Source organism: Salvelinus fontinalis, chromosome 26, assembly GCF_029448725.1.
Source record: "Salvelinus fontinalis isolate EN_2023a chromosome 26, ASM2944872v1, whole genome shotgun sequence".
Taxonomy (NCBI): domain Eukaryota; kingdom Metazoa; phylum Chordata; class Actinopteri; order Salmoniformes; family Salmonidae; genus Salvelinus; species Salvelinus fontinalis.
In genome coordinates this window covers 38,957,159-38,975,745 of record NC_074690.1, presented here as the reverse complement: position 1 = coordinate 38,975,745, position 18,587 = coordinate 38,957,159, and the positions used below count along the sequence as shown (strand labels likewise).

The 18,587-nt window shown below is 48.5% G+C and overlaps 1 protein-coding gene across 1 annotated transcript in view; it reads right to left on the bottom strand.

The window, feature by feature from the left end:
- The window catches only part of LOC129824499 (dynein axonemal heavy chain 11-like), a 38,874-nt gene that overhangs the window by 7,947 nt on the left and 12,340 nt on the right, over nucleotides 1-18,587 (bottom strand). The window contains exons 27-40 of the mRNA XM_055884197.1: nucleotides 15,060-15,225; nucleotides 14,844-14,946; nucleotides 14,620-14,757; nucleotides 14,363-14,464; nucleotides 14,063-14,224; nucleotides 11,110-11,303; nucleotides 10,702-10,864; nucleotides 10,114-10,237; nucleotides 9,226-9,368; nucleotides 8,863-9,024; nucleotides 8,697-8,756; nucleotides 8,377-8,550; nucleotides 8,072-8,218; nucleotides 7,785-7,898 (exon numbers count right to left, since the gene is read on the bottom strand). Coding sequence (XP_055740172.1) covers nucleotides 7,785-7,898; nucleotides 8,072-8,218; nucleotides 8,377-8,550; nucleotides 8,697-8,756; nucleotides 8,863-9,024; nucleotides 9,226-9,368; nucleotides 10,114-10,237; nucleotides 10,702-10,864; nucleotides 11,110-11,303; nucleotides 14,063-14,224; nucleotides 14,363-14,464; nucleotides 14,620-14,757; nucleotides 14,844-14,946; nucleotides 15,060-15,225 — 1,952 coding nt within the window. The remainder of the gene's footprint in view (nucleotides 1-7,784; nucleotides 7,899-8,071; nucleotides 8,219-8,376; nucleotides 8,551-8,696; nucleotides 8,757-8,862; nucleotides 9,025-9,225; nucleotides 9,369-10,113; nucleotides 10,238-10,701; nucleotides 10,865-11,109; nucleotides 11,304-14,062; nucleotides 14,225-14,362; nucleotides 14,465-14,619; nucleotides 14,758-14,843; nucleotides 14,947-15,059; nucleotides 15,226-18,587) is intronic.

Genomic DNA, 18,587 nt, shown 5'->3' with positions numbered 1-18,587 from the left:
TTGAGTGTGTTGAGGGCTGCGTTAGCTGCCTGTAGAGCTGTGTGTTACCCTGTTGAGTGTGTTGAGAGCTGCGTTAGCTGCCTGTAGTGTGTTACCCTGTTGAGTGTGTTGAGGGCTGCGTTAGCTGCCTGTAGAGCTGTGTGTTACCCTGTTGAGTGTGTTGAGAGCTGCGATAGCTGCCTGTAGTGTGTTACCCTGTTGAGTGTGTTGAGTGCTGCGTTAGCTGCCTGTAGTGTGTTACCCTGTTGAGTGTGTTGAGAGCTGTGTTAGCTGCCTGTAGTGTGTTACCCTGTTGAGTGTGTTGAGGGCTGCGTTAGCTGCCTGTAGTGTGTTACCCTGTTGAGTGTGTTGAGAGCTGCGTTAGCTGCCTGTAGTGTGTTACCCTGTTGAGTGTGTTGAGAGCTGCGTTAGCTGCCTGTAGAGCTGTGTTACCCTGTTGAGTGTGTTGAGGGCTACGTTAGCTGCCTGTAGTGTGTTACCCTGTTGAGTGTGTTGAGAGCTGCGTTAGCTGCCTGTAGTGTGTTACCCTGTTGAGTGTGTTGAGGGCTGTGTTAGCTGCCTGTAGAGCTGTGTGTTACCCTGTTGAGTGTGTTGAGAGCTGCGTTAGCTGCCTGTAGAGCTGTGTGTTACCCTGTTGAGTGTGTTGAGAGCTGCGTTAGCTGCCTGTAGGGCTGTGTGTTATCCTGTTGAGTGTGTTGAGGGCTGTGTTAGCTGCCTGTAGAGCTGTGTGTTACCCTGTTGAGTGTGTTGAGGGCTGCGTTAGCTGCTTGTAGTGTGTTACCCTGTTGAGTGTGTTGAGGGCTGCGTTAGCTGCCTGTAGTGTGTTACCCTGTTGAGTGTGTTGAGAGCTGCGTTAGCTGCCTGTAGAGCTGTGTGTTACCCTGTTGAGTGTGTTGAGGGCTGTGTTAGCTGCCTGTAGAGCTGTGTGTTACCCTGTTGAGTGTGTTGAGGGCTGCGTTAGCTGCCTGTAGAGCTGTGTGTTACCCTGTTGAGTGTGTTGAGGGCTGCGTTAGCTGCCTGTAGAGTTGTGTGTTACCCTGTTGAGTGTGTTGAGGGCTGTGTTTGCTGCCTGTAGTGTGTTACCCTGTTGAGTGTGTTGAGGGCTGCGTTAGCTGCCTGTACTGTGTTACCCTGTTGAGTGTGTTGAGAGCTGCGTTAGCTGCCTGTAGAGCTGTGTGTTACCCTGTTGAGTGTGTTGAGAGCTGCGATAGCTGCCTGTAGTGTGTTACCCTGTTGAGTGTGTTGAGTGCTGCGTTAGCTGCCTGTAGTGTGTTACCCTGTTGAGTGTGTTGAGAGCTGTGTTAGCTGCCTGTAGTGTGTTACCCTGTTGAGTGTGTTGAGGGCTGCGTTAGCTGCCTGTAGTGTGTTACCCTGTTGAGTGTGTTGAGAGCTGCGTTAGCTGCCTGTAGTGTGTTACCCTGTTGAGTGTGTTGAGAGCTGCGTTAGCTGCCTGTAGAGCTGTGTTACCCTGTTGAGTGTGTTGAGGGCTACGTTAGCTGCCTGTAGTGTGTTACCCTGTTGAGTGTGTTGAGAGCTGCGTTAGCTGCCTGTAGTGTGTTACCCTGTTGAGTGTGTTGAGGGCTGTGTTAGCTGCCTGTAGAGCTGTGTGTTACCCTGTTGAGTGTGTTGAGAGCTGCGTTAGCTGCCTGTAGAGCTGTGTGTTACCCTGTTGAGTGTGTTGAGAGCTGCGTTAGCTGCCTGTAGGGCTGTGTGTTATCCTGTTGAGTGTGTTGAGGGCTGTGTTAGCTGCCTGTAGAGCTGTGTGTTACCCTGTTGAGTGTGTTGAGGGCTGCGTTAGCTGCTTGTAGTGTGTTACCCTGTTGAGTGTGTTGAGGGCTGCGTTAGCTGCCTGTACTGTGTTACCCTGTTGAGTGTGTTGAGAGCTGCGTTAGCTGCCTGTAGAGCTGTGTGTTACCCTGTTGAGTGTGTTGAGGGCTGTGTTAGCTGCCTGTAGAGCTGTGTGTTACCCTGTTGAGTGTGTTGAGGGCTGCGTTAGCTGCCTGTAGAGCTGTGTGTTACCCTGTTGAGTGTGTTGAGGGCTGCGTTAGCTGCCTGTAGAGTTGTGTGTTACCCTGTTGAGTGTGTTGAGGGCTGTGTTTGCTGCCTGTAGTGTGTTACCCTGTTGAGTGTGTTGAGGGCTGCGTTAGCTGCCTGTACTGTGTTACCCTGTTGAGTGTGTTGAGAGCTGCGTTAGCTGCCTGTAGAGCTGTGTGTTACCCTGTTGAGTGTGTTGAGGGCTGTGTTTGCTGCCTGTAGTGTGTTACCCTGTTGAGTGTGTTGAGGGCTGCGTTAGCTGCCTGTACTGTGTTACCCTGTTGAGTGTGTTGAGAGCTGCGTTAGCTGCCTGTACTGTGTTACCCTGTTGAGTGTGTTGAGGGCTGTTTAGCTGCCTGTAGTGTGTTACCCTGTTGAGTGTGTTGAGAGCTGCGTTAGCTGCCTGTAGTGTGTTACCCTGTTGAGTGTGTTGAGGGCTGCGTTAGCTGCCTGTAGTGTGTTACCCTGTTGAGTGTGTTGAGAGCTGCGTTAGCTGCCTGTAGTGTGTTACCCTGTTGAGTGTGTTGAGGGCTGCGTTAGCTGCCTGTAGTGTGTTACCCTGTTGAGTGTGTTGAGGGCTGCGTTAGCTGCCTGTAGTGTGTTACCCTGTTGAGTGTGTTGAGGGCTGCGTTAGCTGCCTGTAGAGCTGTGTGTTACCCTGTTGAGTGTGTTGAGAGCTGTTTAGCTGCCTGTAGTGTGTTACCCTGTTGAGTGTGTTGAGAGCTGCATTAGCTGCCTGTAGTGTTGTGTGTTACCCTGTTGACTGTCTTGAGGGCTGTTTAGCTGCCTGTAGAGTTGTGTGTTACCCTGTTGAGTGTATTGAGGGCTGTTTAGCTGCCTGTAGAGTTGTGTGTTACCCTGTTGAGTGTGTTGACGGCTGTGTTAGCTGCCTGTAGTGTGTTACCCTTTTGAGTGTGTTGAGGGCTGCGTTAGCTGCCTGTAGAGCTGTGTGTTACCCTGTTGAGTGTGTTGAGGGCTGTTTAGCTGCCTGTAGTGTGTTACCCTGTTGAGTGTGTTGAGGGCTGCGTTAGCTGCCTGTACTGTGTTACCCTGTTGAGTGTGTTGAGGGCTGTTTAGCTGCCTGTAGTGTGTTACCCTGTTGAGTGTGTTGAGAGCTGCGTTAGCTGCCTGTAGTGTGTTACCCTGTTGAGTGTGTTGAGAGCTGCGTTAGCTGCCTGTAGTGTGTTACCCTGTTGAGTGTGTTGAGGGCTGCGTTAGCTGCCTGTAGTGTGTTACCCTGTTGAGTGTGTTGAGGGCTGCGTTAGCTGCCTGTATTGTGTTACCCTGTTGAGTGTGTTGAGGGCTGCGTTAGCTGCCTGTAGTGTGTTACCCTGTTGAGTGTGTTGAGAGCTGCGTTAGCTGCCTGTAGTGTGTTACCCTGTTGAGTGTGTTGAGAGCTGCGTTAGCTGCCTGTAGTGTGTTACCCTGTTGAGTGTGTTGAGAGCTGCGTTAGCTGCCTGTAGTGTGTTACCCTGTTGAGTGTGTTGAGGGCTGCGTTAGCTGCCTGTAGTGTGTTACCCTGTTGAGTGTGTTGAGAGCTGCGTTAGCTGCCTGTAGTGTGTTACCCTGTTGAGTGTGTTGAGAGCTGCGTTAGCTGCCTGTAGTGTGTTACCCTGTTGAGTGTGTTGAGGGCTGCGTTAGCTGCCTGTAGTGTGTTACCCTGTTGAGTGTGTTGAGGGCTGCGTTAGCTGCCTGTAGTGTGTTACCCTGTTGAGTGTGTTGAGGGCTGCGTTAGCTGCCTGTAGAGCTGTGTGTTACCCTGTTGAGTGTGTTGAGAGCTGTTTAGCTGCCTGTAGTGTGTTACCCTGTTGAGTGTGTTGAGAGCTGCATTAGCTGCCTGTAGTGTTGTGTGTTACCCTGTTGACTGTGTTGAGGGCTGTTTAGCTGCCTGTAGAGTTGTGTGTGACCCTGTTGAGTGTATTGAGGGCTGTTTAGCTGCCTGTAGAGTTGTGTGTTACCCTGTTGAGTGTGTTGAGGGCTGTGTTAGCTGCCTGTAGTGTGTTACCCTGTTGAGTGTGTTGAGGGCTGCGTTAGCTGCCTGTAGAGCTGTGTGTTACCCTGTTGAGTGTGTTGAGGGCTGTTTAGCTGCCTGTAGAGTTGTGTGTTACCCTGTTGAGTGTGTTGAGGGCTGTGTTAGCTGCCTGTAGTGTGTTACCCTGTTGAGTGTGTTGAGGGCTGCGTTAGCTGCCTGTAGTGTGTTACCCTGTTGAGTGTGTTGAGGGCTGCGTTAGCTGCCTGTAGTGTGTTACCCTGTTGAGTGTGTAGAGGGCTGCGTTAGCTGCCTGTATTGCTGTGTGTTACCCTGTTGAGTGTGTTGAGGGCTGTGTTAGCTGCCTGTAGAGCTGTGTGTTACCCTGTTGAGTGTGTTGAGAGCTGCGTTAGCTGCTTGTAGAGTTGTGTGTTACCCTGTTGAGTGTGTTGAGGGCTGCGTTAGCTGCCTGTAGAGCTGTGTGTTACCCTGTTGAGTGTGTTGAGGGCTGTGTTAGCTGCCTGTAGTGTGTTACCCTGTTGAGTGTGTTGAGGGCTGCGTTAGCTGCCTGTACTGTGTTACCCTGTTGAGTGTGTTGAGGGCTGCGTTAGCTGCCTGTAGTGTGTTACCCTGTTGAGTGTGTTGAGGGCTGCGTTAGCTGCCTGTAGTGTGTTACCCTGTTGAGTGTGTTGAGGGCTGCGTTAGCTGCCTGTAGTGTGTTACCCTGTTGAGTGTGTTGAGAGCTGTGTTAGCTGCCTGTAGTGTGTTACCCTGTTGAGTGTGTTGAGAGCTGCGTTAGCTGCCTGTAGTGTGTTACCCTGTTGAGTGTGTTGAGGGCTGCGTTAGCTGCCTGTAGAGCTGTGTTTTACCCTGTTGAGTGTGTTGAGGGCTGCGTTAGCTGCCTGTAGTGTGTTACCCTGTTGAGTGTGTTGAGAGCTGCGTTAGCTGCCTGTAGAGTGTTACCCTGTTGAGTGTGTTGAGAGCTGCGTTAGCTGCCTGTAGTGTGTTACCCTGTTGAGTGTGTTGAGGGCTGTTTAGCTGCCTGTAGAGCTGTGTGTTACCCTGTTGAGTGTGTTGAGAGCTGCGTTAGCTGCCTGTAGAGTTGTGTGTTACCCTGTTGAGTGTGTTGAGGGCTGCGTTAGCTGCCTGTAGAGCTGTGTGTTACCCTGTTGAGTGTGTTGAGGGCTGCGTTAGCTGCCTGTAAAGCTGTGTTACCCTGTTGAGTGTGTTGAGAGCTGCGTTAGCTGCCTGTAGAGCTGTGGGTTACCCTGTTGAGTGTGTTGAGGGCTGCGTTAGCTGCCTGTAGAGCTGTGTGTTACCCTGTTGAGTGTGTTGAGAGCTGCGTTACCTGCCTGTAGTGTGTTACCCTGTTGAGTGTGTTGAGGGCTGCGTTAGCTGCCTGTAGTGTGTTACCCTGTTGAGTGTGTTGAGAGCTGCGTTAGCTGCCTGTAGTGTGTTACCCTGTTGAGTGTGTTGAGAGCTGCGTTAGCTGCCTGTAGAGCTGTGTGTTACCCTGTTGAGTGTGTTGAGAGCTGTGTTAGCTGCCTGTAGAGCTGTGTGTTACCCTGTTGAGTGTGTTGAGGGCTGCGTTAGCTGCCTGTAGTGTGTTACCCTGTTGAGTGTGTTGAGAGCTGCGTTAGCTGCCTGTAGAGCTGTGTGTTACCCTGTTGAGTGTGTTGAGGGCTGCGTTAGCTGCCTGTAGTGTGTTACCCTGTTGAGTGTGTTGAGAGCTGCGTTAGCTGCCTGTAGTGTGTTACACTGTTGAGTGTGTTGAGAGCTGCGTTAGCTGCCTGTAGAGCTGTGTGTTACCCTGTTGAGTGTGTTGAGGGCTACGTTAGCTGCCTGTAGTGTGTTACCCTGTTGAGGGCTGCGTTAGCTGCCTGTAGTGTGTTACCCTGTTGAGTGTGTTGAGAGCTGCGTTAGCTGCCTGTAGAGTGTTACCCTGTTGAGTGTGTTGAGAGCTGTGTTAGCTGCCTGTAGTGTGTTACCCTGTTGAGTGTGTTGAGGGCTGTGTTAGCTGCCTGTAGTGTGTTACCCTGTTGAGTGTGTTGAGGGCTGCGTTAGCTGCCTGTAGTGTATTACCCTGTTGAGTGTGTTGAGAGCTGCGTTAGCTGCCTGTAGTGTGTTACCCTGTTGAGTGTGTTGAGGGCTGCGTTAGCTGCCTGTAGTGTGTTACCCTGTTGAGTGTGTTGAGGGCTACGTTAGCTGCCTGTAGTGTGTTACCCTGTTGAGTGTGTTGAGGGCTGCGTTAGCTGCCTGTAGTGTGTTACCCTGTTGAGTGTGTTGAGGGCTACGTTAGCTGCCTGTAGTGTGTTACCCTGTTGAGTGTGTTGAGGGCTGCGTTAGCTGCCTGTCGAGCTGTGTGTTACCCTGTTGAGTGTGTTGAGGGCTGCGTTAGCTGCCTGTAGTGTGTTACACTGTTGAGTGTGTTGAGAGCTGCGTTAGCTGCCTGTAGAGCTGTGTGTTACCCTGTTAAGTGTGTTGAGGGCTGCGTTAGCTGCCTGTAGTGTGTTACCCTGTTGAGTGTGTTGAGGGCTGCGTTAGCTGCCTGTAGTGTGTTACCCTGTTGAGTGTGTTGAGAGCTGCGTTAGCTGCCTGTAGTGTGTTACCCTGTTGAGTGTGTTGAGGGCTGCGTTAGCTGCCTGTAGAGCTGTGTGTTACCCTGTTGAGTGTGTTGAGAGCTGTTTAGCTGCCTGTAGAGTTGTGTGTTACCCTGTTGAGTGTGTTGAGAGCTGCGTTAGCTGCCTGTAGAGCTGTGTGTTACCCTGTTGAGTGTGTTGAGAGCTGCGTTAGCTGCCTGTAGTGTGTTACCCTGTTGAGTGTGTTGAGAGCTGCATTAGCTGCCTGTAGTGTGTTACCCTGTTGAGTGTGCTGAGGGCTGCGTTAGCTGCCTGTAGTGTGTTACCCTGTTGAGTGTGTTGAGAGCTGCGTTAGCTGCCTGTAGTGTGTTACCCTGTTGAGTGTGTTGAGAGCTGCGTTAGCTGCCTGTAGAGCTGTGTGTTACCCTGTTGAGTGTGTTGAGGGCTGCGTTAGCTGCCTGTAGTGTGTTACCCTGTTGAGTGTGTTGAGGGCTGCGTTAGCTGCCTGTATTGCTGTGTGTTACCCTGTTGAGTGTGTTGAGAGCTGCGTTAGCTGCCTGTAGTGTGTTACCCTGTTGAGTGTGTTGAGAGCTGCGTTAGCTGCCTGTAGTGTGTTACCCTGTTGAGTGTGCTGAGGGCTGCGTTAGCTGCCTGTAGTGTGTTACCCTGTTGAGTGTGTTGAGAGCTGCGTTAGCTGCCTGTAGTGTGTTACCCTGTTGAGTGTGTTGAGAGCTGCGTTAGCTGCCTGTAGTGTGTTACCCTGTTGAGTGTGTTGAGAGCTGCGTTAGCTGCCTGTAGAGCTGTGTGTTACCTTGTTGAGTGTGTTGAGGGCTGCGTTAGCTGCCTGTAGTGTGTTACCCTGTTGAGTGTGTTCAGGGCTGCGTTAGCTGCCTGTAGTGTGTTACCCTGTTGAGTGTGTTGAGGGCTGCGTTAGCTGCCTGTAGTGTGTTACCCTGTTGAGTGTGTTGAGAGCTGCGTTAGCTGCCTGTAGAGCTGTGTGTTACCCTGTTGAGTGTGTTGAGAGCTGTGTTAGCTGCCTGTAGAGCTGTGTGTTACCCTGTTGAGTGTGTTGAGAGCTGCGTTAGCTGCCTGTAGTGTGTTACCCTGTTGAGTGTGTTGAGAGCTGCGTTAGCTGCCTGTAGAGCTGTGTGTTACCCTGTTGAGTGTGTTGAGGGCTGCGTTAGCTGCCTGTAGTGTGTTACCCTGTTGAGTGTGTTGAGGGCTGCGTTAGCTGCCTGTAAGGCAGGTTCAGCCTTCGCCAGGTCCTCTTCACTCTGCTGTTGCTGCGTGGTCACCTCAGCCTGGATGGTTCCTACCTAAGGACAACAACACACAGCACCACACACTAAACACTTATACATTACACATTTAAACTTAGAAATGACACGACAAAATGGCAATTACCTAATAATTACAATTAATACCATTTTGATTTCTGAGGATTCCTTGAAACTGATCAAGGCTCACGTGCACACATGCTCACTCGTACCCTCTGTTCCTCTGCGTCTGCCACAGCCCTCTCCTGGTTGAGTTTGTCTGTCTGCTGGCCGATCTTAGAGATGAGAGCCTCTGTGTCTGTGTTCCTCTGCCACAACTCTACTTCCTGGACTGCCAACTTAGCCTTTAGATCCTCCACCTGAGAAGGGGGAAGTGGATAGGGATGGAAGGTAGGTACAGAGATGGATCAGAGAGAGAGAGAGAGAGAGAGAGAGAGAGGGAAGAGGCAGAAAGGGAGAGACTGTGTGTTCCTGTGTGTGTGTGGGGGTGGGGGGGGGGGAAATGAGTCTGACTGACCTGTGAGGCTGTGGTCTGTAGTTTCTGCAGGCCGTTCTCCAGTCTCTCCATCTTCTGAGTGAGCTCTCTGCGTTTTGTCCCCAGTAGGTTACCGTACAGCTTCATGAACTCCAGGAAGCTCTTGGGAGTGGTGTAGTTGAAGTGCTTCTCGTTCTGCTGGTACTTCACACTCACCTAGAACACATCGAGACAATGAAGTACTTTCAATATTATATTCAAATGATCTGTCACTTGATTTATATAGCTACGATGATCCACTCAACTGTCACTGAAATGAAGTCCTTTCTGTTGTAAAGTGAAATTGTTTGTCAGTCTCTCACCTCGTTAACACTGGTATGGGCGTAGGAGATAAACTCACTGATGGACGCACGGACATCCGGCTAGAGAGGTCAGAGAGAAAACATGGATATGCAAACAAATGACTGTTCTCCATAATTATCCTCCACTGTCTATGTGATTGTGATGTGTCTTCAGACTGGTGTTAACCTCCAGATCAGGTATCTTCTCTATGAACGTGGTGCTGACAGACTGAAGGGCCAGCTGAGGCCAGGAGTGGAACCAGTCTATGGCCGTGCAGTTGACCAGGGCCGGGAACTTACGAGCACGGGTACGCAGGGTGAACCCTACCGGGGAAAAACACAGGACCACCTGTAGCGAGGGGGGGGGGGGAGAAGAACAGAGGAGAGAGACAAACCAGCTATTTGTCACTGTTGACATTTCCCTCTTCAGGAAATAAATTGCGCATACTTTATTGTAAACATACCACATAGTTTCCACCTTCCACCTATTACATTTCCTGTTATAGAGCTGACTTTAATTGATTGATCTCATTGAGCCCAGTAGACAGACCTTGAGCTGCCTCCGTATCCTCTCGATGAAGAAGGCCCAGCAGTTGTCTCTGTTGTCAATCAGGCCCAGTCCTCTTAGCTCCATACGGATGGACGTCACGATCATATCCACTTCCTCCTCACTGAACAGGTCTGGGATGTCCCCTAGGAGACAGGGCACAAACTAGCATACTAACACACTAGCTAGAGGATGAGGCGTCCCGATCATGTCCACTTCCTCCTTACAGATCAGGTTTTGGATGTCCCCTAGGAGACAGGGCACATGATGCCAGCATGTCGTTGATGGTTGAGATGTGGTGAAGGTGCGTACCTGATGCCAGCATGTCATTGATGGTTGAGGTGTGGTGTAGGTGCGTACATGATGCCAGCATGTCGTTGATGGTTGAGGTGTTGGTGCGTACCTGATGCCAGCATGTCGTTGATGGTTGAGGTGTTGGTGCGTACCTGATGCCAGCATGTCGTTAATGGTTGAGGTGTGGTGTTGGTGCGTACCTGATGCCAGCATGTCGTTGATGGTTGAGGTGTTGGTGCGTACCTGATGCCAGCATGTCGTTGATGGTTGAGGTGTTGGTGCGTACCTGATGCCAGCATGTCGTTAATGGTTGAGGTGTGGTGTTGGTGCGTACCTGATGCCAGCATGTCGTTAATGGTTGAGGTGTTGGTGCGTACCTGATGCCAGCATGTTGTTAATGGTTGAGGTGTGGTGTTGGTGCGTACCTGATGCCAGCATGTCGTTGATGGTTGAGGTGTTGGTGCGTACCTGATGCCAGCATGTCGTTGATGGTTGAGGTGTTGGTGCGTACCTGATGCCAGCATGTCGTTGATGGTTGAGGTGTTGGTGCGTACCTGATGCCAGCATGTCGTTGATGGTTGAGGTGTTGGTGCGTACCTGATGCCAGCATGTCGTTGATGAGGACTAGGAAGCGTTCGTCTGGGATCTGGGCATCTGTGTGGAGGAAGACTGTCCCAATATTCTTCACCCCCACCTTGATGTACAGCGCTGCTATATCACTCTACAGACAGAGAGAGCGAGGGAGAGAGAGGGGGAAAAAGAGGGAGAGAGATGAGGGAAGGGGGGGTTCGTGTAGATGAGCAGGATCTAGATATCTAGAGTTCTTGCTTTCAACCTTCCAGAAAATCGGTTGTATTTACATTTACATTTTAGTCATTTAGCAGACGCTCTTATCCAGAGCGACTTACAGTAGAGTGCATACATTTTATTACATTTTACATACTGAGACAAGGATATCCCTACCGGCCAAACCCTCCCTAACCCGGACGACGCTATGCCAATTGTGCGCCGCCCCACGGACCTCTAGGTTGCGGCCGGCTGCGACAGAGCCTGGGCGCGAACCCAGCCCAGCCTGGGCGCGAACCCAGAGACTCTGGTGGCGCAGCTAGCACTGCGATGCAGTGCCCTAGACCACTGCGCCACCCGGGAGCAGTATTTAGCCGTTATTTGGTCGATAGTCCGTACCCGTAGGTCATGTATCCCGTAGCCCTTCCTCAGTGTAATCTGGAACACCTCCAGGGTACTGAGGAAGGCAGCGAGGCGACACAGACTCTGCTTCCCACTGCCTCCCACCCCCACCAGCAGAGCATTACCATGGGGGGCCTCCAGGATACGACTGATACGACACCTGGACACAGACATACCAACTTGGTGTGAGTGTGTTCTTATTTCAGTGTGATGAGTGATTGTATGTGCATTACCTGCAGTCTACAGCATGAAAATAAGCAAAGTAAGTGTGTGTGGGTGTGTGTGTGTGTGTGTGTGTGTGTGTGTGTGTGTGTGTGTGTGTGGCGCACTGAGCAGAGTGAGGTTAGTGATTGACTGAGCGAGTGGAGAATGCGACAGACAGAGCAGTGTGTGTGTGACTCTCACACATGCTGCATGGCCTCCTCAAAGAGCACCAGGTTCATGACAGCATGCAGCTCGTTGTAGTGTTCCAGAGCATCAGTCAGGGTCTTCTGGAGCTTCTCCCAGTCTGACGCCTGGTGGTACCTGGGCTCCCCCACCCCATGGGCAAAGTGACAGTACACCAGGGGCTGGTGGATGAAAACAGACTCATCTATACCCTGCATAGAGAGGGGGGAGAGGAGGGAGAGAGCGAGAGAGCGAGAGCGTGAGAGCGAGAGCGGGAAAAAAGACAAAGCCAGAGTGAGAACTTGAACAGAACAGTAGATCACTTACAGTAAGTGTACAGTGCATTCGGAAAGTACTAAGACCCCTTGACCTTTTCCACATTTTGTTACGTTACAGCCTTATTCTAAAATGGATTCAATCGTTTCCCCCCCTCATCAATCTACACACAATACCCCATAATGACCAGTGGCGACCCCTCATTCAGGGCAGTTGGGGCAGAGCCCCACAATGTTGGGGAGGGGCTTTCCTGTTCTGCATGCTATCTTGGCATTAATACGTGTCACATATCAGTTTGCAAACAATATCTTGCAAACAAGATATATCGATGACTTAATAAAGCTGCATACAAATGGTCTCATTTTTGTTTTCTTGAGTAAGGCAGCTTCAAAATGCAGGTGCTTCAGCCTAGCTCAGTGCTTTCTGTGGTGGTGGGGCAAGCCAGCAGAAAATACGGAGCATAGCGCCGTGATTGGCTCAGTGCTCTGTCACTCATGGGGACACTACATCACCACAAAGTCTAAGGGTAGAGCTAGAATATTCAAGCCCCTTGGGTGCTGCCATAGAGTTACATTAGAAGTGCCCATCCAAGAAGGCTCAAGGTCATTGGCCACAGATACAACTTTGTTAAATCACATATATCTACAGTAGCTTTGATTGGACTGATCATGCCAACATCATACTTTCAAAACTTAGCGGGCAGTCATCGTCATGAATCAAGTCAACAATCTACTGGCAAATACTTTTTAATCCTTATCATGTGAAGAGAAATAATGACGAGAAATTATAGATAAAACGTATCAGTGCTCATCGGCCATTGTACATAAAGATTGCTCACCAGGTTGGAAATCTCAAATTCAGCAATGAGTTGTTTGGAAGGAATCAGTGGCTAACTGCAAGGATTGCAAAGCAATCATCAGCCTGCTATTCAGTGGAGTGGTTGTGTGGTCCCAAGTCTAAGATTAAGGGTCTCTTTTCCTAGTTAAAAATTATAAACATTCAACATGGGCCATTCTGTCAATGAAGCATGAATTGTGCCTTGCTCATAACAACTGTTAACTCGGAACTGCAACATCTGCTTTAAAGAGTTCAAGACAACTGGGAACTTGGGAAAAACGAGCTACGACTGGGAAAATACGTTTTGAACTTTCATCCAACTCGGAATTCGGGCCTCTTTCTAGAACTATGACCTGAAGATCACTGATGTCATCATTATTCAACCTTTTTTTTTAGTTCCCAGTTGTCTTGAAAGCACCATACATCCAGAGAATGCCAGACGTTGATGACAAAATGTGCACACAAAGGACCACCGCGCCACCTTCCTGTTCAAGTGAGCACAGCACAACAAGGTGAGTCCAAAAATGTATTGTATGGTGCTGCATAAATTATGTAATATGCCAGGGAGATGTGTACTGTAGCTAAGAAAGTAATACTAAGTGTATGTTGTGTAGTAAGCTGTTAGAAGCCCATATGCCTCACCCTAATAATTTTGTCTATTTTCACCTCTTAATTTTGCCTACTGTTCTTGAATATTGTAAGAGCGTTCATTGTCTGATTATATGCCCCCTTTATTTATACTACGGTTCTGACTTGGTGTACGGGGAGAACCCTGTAAGAACGGCCCATGTTTAAAATTCTTTCGCTGTATATTTCAAAAGTGCTGAACAAATAGTTATATTGACTACGTCCGTTCTAGCTCGCTCATTAATGTCTTAATCAAAATCACGGATTGCCTCTTATTTACATTTTAGTCATTTAGCAGACACTCTTATCCAGAGCGACTTACAGTAGAGTGCATACATTTTATTACATTTTTTTTTACATAGTGAGACAAGGATATCCCTACCGGCCAAACCCTCCCTAACCCGGACGACGCTATGCCAATTGTGCGTCGCCCCACGGACCTCCCGGTTGTGGCCGGCTGCGACAGAGCCTGGGCGCGAACCCAGCCCAGCCTGGGCGTGAAGCCAGAGACTCTGGTGGCGCAGCTAGCACTGTGATGCAGTGCCCTAGACCACTGCCCCACCCGGGAGGTCTTATTAGCTTGTCGTTCCGCTTATGCCATAGCGTGTACATCTCAATTGTCAGTAGAAACCACGTCTGTTTAAGCAAGTCAGCCATATCAGCTATGTTTTTTGAAGGCAGTAAATGAGGCTGAATGAACTGTTTCACTGCCAGGTGTAGCAGTGGTAAGGTGTTGGGACAGCTCTATGTAGGCCAGAACAGTTTGTGGGCACAGTTTGTCACCGTTTCAATTCATATATTGTTTAGTGTTGTGTAGTGGCTTTGCTGGCATGCTTCCCACTTTTTTTTTGCCCCACCAAGATTTACATGCTAAAATCGCCACTGATAATGACAACGCAAAAACAGTTTTTTAGAATTTTTTGCAAATGTATAAAACATTTAAACTGAAATATCACATTTACGTAAGTATTCAGACCCTTTACTCAGTCATTATGAGGTTGCGTGTAGATTGATTTAATCTATTTTAGAAAAGGGCTGGAGCGTGACAAAACGTGGAAAAAGGGAAGGGGTCTGAATACTTTCCGAATGCACTTTCAGAGAGACACAATAAGCAATTTCAGAGAGACACAAGATGTAAATATGAGTGAATGGAGTAAATAGAGTATCAAGTCATATGTCAAGCAGTCTTGTTTGTAACAACCCCAGAAGATGGCTGCCACATGTCTCTCACCTCAAAGTATCTCTTGCCAGTGTCCAGTAGGATCTTGTTGAAGAGTTCCACATCCTTCTCCTCCATCAGTTTGTCAGAGTAAACCCGGGACGACTCATGGAGCCACAGATGGACCAGGTCTATGGGGTAACGCACACAATCTGGCAGGGCAAACAGAATACCCTACACAGAGAGGGAGATGTAGATAAAGAGCGAGAGCGAGAGGGAGTCATAGATAAAGAATGAGATAGAGAGGCATGAATCCATATTGATGAAGATTGATGATGACGATGATGTTTTTTCAATGTATGTGTGTGCTACCTGGAAGATGTTGGAGAGGTCCCTCAGGTTGAAGATATAGTGGAAGCGTATGGCCGTGGGGAGGAAGTTCTGACTGATCTTCTGATGGAGACAGATGGCTGCCTGCAGTTGGAGAAAGACAAGAATGGATGGAGGGAGGGAGGAGGAAAGTAGATTGAGTGACAGACAGACAGACTGAAAGAGACACAGACAGACTGGCAGACAGGCAGACAGACAGGCAGGCAGATAATCAGATAGACCGACAGACTGACGTATACCTGTATTAGTGTTCCTATAGAGCGCGAGACGCCATAGCTGAAGCCCCCCTGGAGGAAATGGGCTGACAGGATGCTAGTGAAGATGGTGGCTAGCGCCTCAGCGCTAGGGAAATGAACCGCAAACACTGAGAAATGCCTCTGAGAGAGAGAGAGCGAGGAGAGAGGGGTTAGCCTGTGTGTGTGTGTGTTACTGTTGTCTAGAGTTGACTGTATATGTGTGTTACCTGTAGTCTGGGGTTGACTGAGAAGCTCCCTGCTGTTGGGTTCATACAGGTGATGTACTGGCAGTTATGGATCTCTTTCAGCACCAGCCTCTGTCTGTCATACCTGCAAGACCACATAAACACGCAAACACACGCACACTAGAAGTTCAAGTTCATGCAACGATGTTTGAGTGTGCGTGTGCGTGCGTGCGTGTATGTATGTGTGTGTCCTCTCACCAGTGGTTGTAGTCCAGGTGCTGGCGTATGAGTGTGTGTGGCTGGACAGTACCATACACATCCACCTCAGGCATGTTGAGGTCGTCTATGAAGTAGATTAGTTTCTTGGTTCCAGGAGGAGCATAGTTACGCCCTGCCTTCTTCTCTAGAGGCTTCTCTAACACACCTGCAGTACACAAATCAAAATCAAGTCAAATAAAATGTGTTTATATAGCCCTTCGTACATCAGCTGATATCTCAAAGTGCTGTACAGAAACCCAGCCTAAAACCCCAAACAGCAAGCAATGCAGGTGTAGAAACACGGTGGCCAGGAAAAACTCCCTAGAAAGGCCAAAACCTAGGAAGAAACCTAGAGAGGAAGCAGGCTATGAGGGGTGGCCAGTCCTCTACACACACACACACACACACACACACACACACATCTCGTTATGTCACTATAGGCAGCAGAAATATAGCCGTTCAAGTTCTACTACGCTGACACAGTTTTAAAACGGTCGGGCCATGGATACTTCTGCTGTTTAATTTGGAATGTAGGACCCCTGTACTGTAGATATAAAAATCGATATTTGATTAAACGTTGAATTTGGTCTTCCTGGTTCTAGCCCATAGGAACGCATGAATAACATAATAATTAATAATTTGATCCACCCAACGCTCTAAACACTAGGCTACCTGTCGCCCCATTCATACATGAATGTAGGACCCCTGTACTGTAGATATCAGGGTAAAACATGTATCAAAAGAAAGTGTTTTGAAGTGTCTGTCCTATACCTGAGAGATATAAGAAATTATTATCTATTTTTACCCATATTTTGGGCGGGCACTGTACTACTTCCATAGACAGTGCATTCAGAAAAGTATTCAGACCTCCTGACTTTTTCCACATTCTGTTACGTTACAGCCTTATTCTAAAATGGATTAAATATATATATTTTTCTCATCAATCTCAATCTACACACAATATCCCATAATGTCAAACCAAAAACAGGTTTGTAGAAATGTTTGCAAATGTATAAAAAAAAATGAAATATCACATTTTCGTAAGTATTCAGACCCTTTATTCAGTACTTTGTTAAAGCACCTTTGCAGCAATTACAACCCCGAGCCTTCATGGGTATGATGCTACAAGCTGGGAATACCTGTATTTGGGGAATTTCTCCCATTTTTCTCTGCAGATCCTCTCAAGCTCTATTCAGGTTGCGTGTGGAGCGACGCTGTGCAGCTATTTTCAGGTTTCTCCAGAGATGTTCGATCGGGTTCAAGTCTGGGCTCTGGCTGGGCCACTCAAGGACATTCAGAGACTTGTCCCGAAGCCACTCCTGCGTTGTCTTGGCTGTGTGCTTAGGGTCGCTGTCCTGTTGGAAGGTGAACTTTCGCCCCAGTCTGAGGTCCGGAGCGCTCTGGAGCAGGTTTTCATCAAGGATCTCTCTGTACTTTGCGCGGTTCATCTTTCCATCGATCCTGACTAGTCTCTCAGTTCTTGCCGCTGAAAAACATCCCCACAGCATATTGTGCCACCACCATGCTTCACCGTAGGGATGGTGCCAGGCTTCCTCCAGACTTGACGCTTGGCATTCAGGCCAAAGAGTTTAATCTTGGTTTCATCAGACCAGAGAATCTTGTTTCTCATGGTCTGAGAGTCCTTTAGTTGCCTTTTGGCGGGCTGTTATGTGCCTTTTAGGAGTGGCTTCCATCTGGCCACTCTATCATAAAGGCCTGATTGGTGGAGTGCTGCAGAGATGGTTGTCCTTCTGGAAGGTTCTCCCATCTCCACAGAGGAACTCTGGAGCTCAGTCAGAGTGACCATCGGGTTCTTGGTCACCTCCCTGACCAAGGCCCTTACCCCCCGATTGCTCAGTTTGGCCAGGCGGCCAGCTCTAGGAAGAGTCTGGTTCCAAACTTGGAGGCCACTGTGTTCTTGTGGACCTTCAATGCCGCAGAAATATTTGGTACCTTTCCTCAGATCTGTGCCTCGACACAATCCTGTCTCGGAGCTCTACGGACAATTCCTTCGACCTCATAGCTTGTTTTTTGCTCTGACATACATTGTCAACTGTGGGACCTTACATAGATAGGTGTGTGCTTTTCCCAATCATGTCAAATCAATTGAATTCTCCACAGGTGAACTCCAATCAAGTTGTAGAAACATCTCAAGGATGATAATTGGAAACAGGATGCACCTGAGTTCAATTTTTAGTCTCATAGCAAAGGGTTTTTAGCAAAGTTTTTTAAATTTCCAATACATTTTCCAACATTTCTTAAAATGCAGTTTTTGCTTTGTCATTATGGGGTATTGTGTGTAGATTGATGAGTAAAAAACGTAATTCATTCAATTTTACAATAACGCTGTAATTTATCAAAATATGGGAAAAGGGAAGGGGGCGGAATACTCTCTGAATGCACTGTATACTTGCATTACATTTTTTAACTGTTACAGGGCTACCTTCAGACGAGTCTTCAGTGATGCAGCGATGCCGAGATGCTGGTCTTCTAGGCAGAGTTGCAAAGAAAAAGCCATATCTCAGTCTGGCCAATAAAAAGAAAAGGTTAAGATGGGAAAAAGAACACAGACACTGGACAGAGGAACTCTGCCTAGAAGGCCAGCATCCCAGAGTTACCTCTTCACTGTTGACGTTGAGACTGGTGTTTTAAGTGTACTATTTAATGAAGCTACCAGTTGAGGACTTGTGAGGCGTCTGTTTCTCAAACTAGACACTCTAATGTACTTGTCCTCTCGGTCAGTTGTGCCCCGGGGCCTCCCACTCCTCTTTCTATTCTGGTTAGTGTGCTGTTCTGTGAAGGGAGTAGTACACAGCGTTGTACAAGATGTTTAGTTTCTTAGAAATGTCTTGCATGGAACAGCCTTCATTTCTCAGAACAACAATAGGCCGACGAGTTTCAGAAGAAAGTCTTTGTTTATGGCCATTTTGAGCCTGTAATCGAACCCACAAATGCTGTTGCTCCAGATACTCAACTAGTCTAAAGAAGGCCAGTTTTTTTGCTTCTTTAGACTAAGCTAACATAATTGCAAAAGGGTTTTCTAATTATATATTAGACTTTTAAAACGATACACTGTATTTCTAATCGATTTGATGTTATTTTAAATGGACAAAAATTACCTTTTCTTAGAAAAACAAGGACATCTCTAAGTGTCCCCAAACTTTTGAACAGTAGTTTACACGTGGGTAGAGTTATTAAAGTGACTTATGGATAGATAATAACAGAGTGTAGAAGCAGCATAAAAGAGGGAGGGCAATACAAGTAGACTGGGTAGCCATTTTCTTAGATGTTCAGTAGTCTTGTGGCTTGGGGGTAGAAGCTGTTTAGAAGCCTCTTGGACCTAGACATGGAGCTCCGGTACCGCTTGCCGTGCGATAGCAGAGAGAACAGTCTGAGTGGCTGGAGGGTGGCTGGAGTCTTTGACAATTTTTAGGGCCTTCCTCTGACACCGTCTGGTATAGAGGTCCTGGATGTCAGGAAGATTGGCCCCAGTGACGTACTGTGCCATATGCACTACACCCTGTAGTG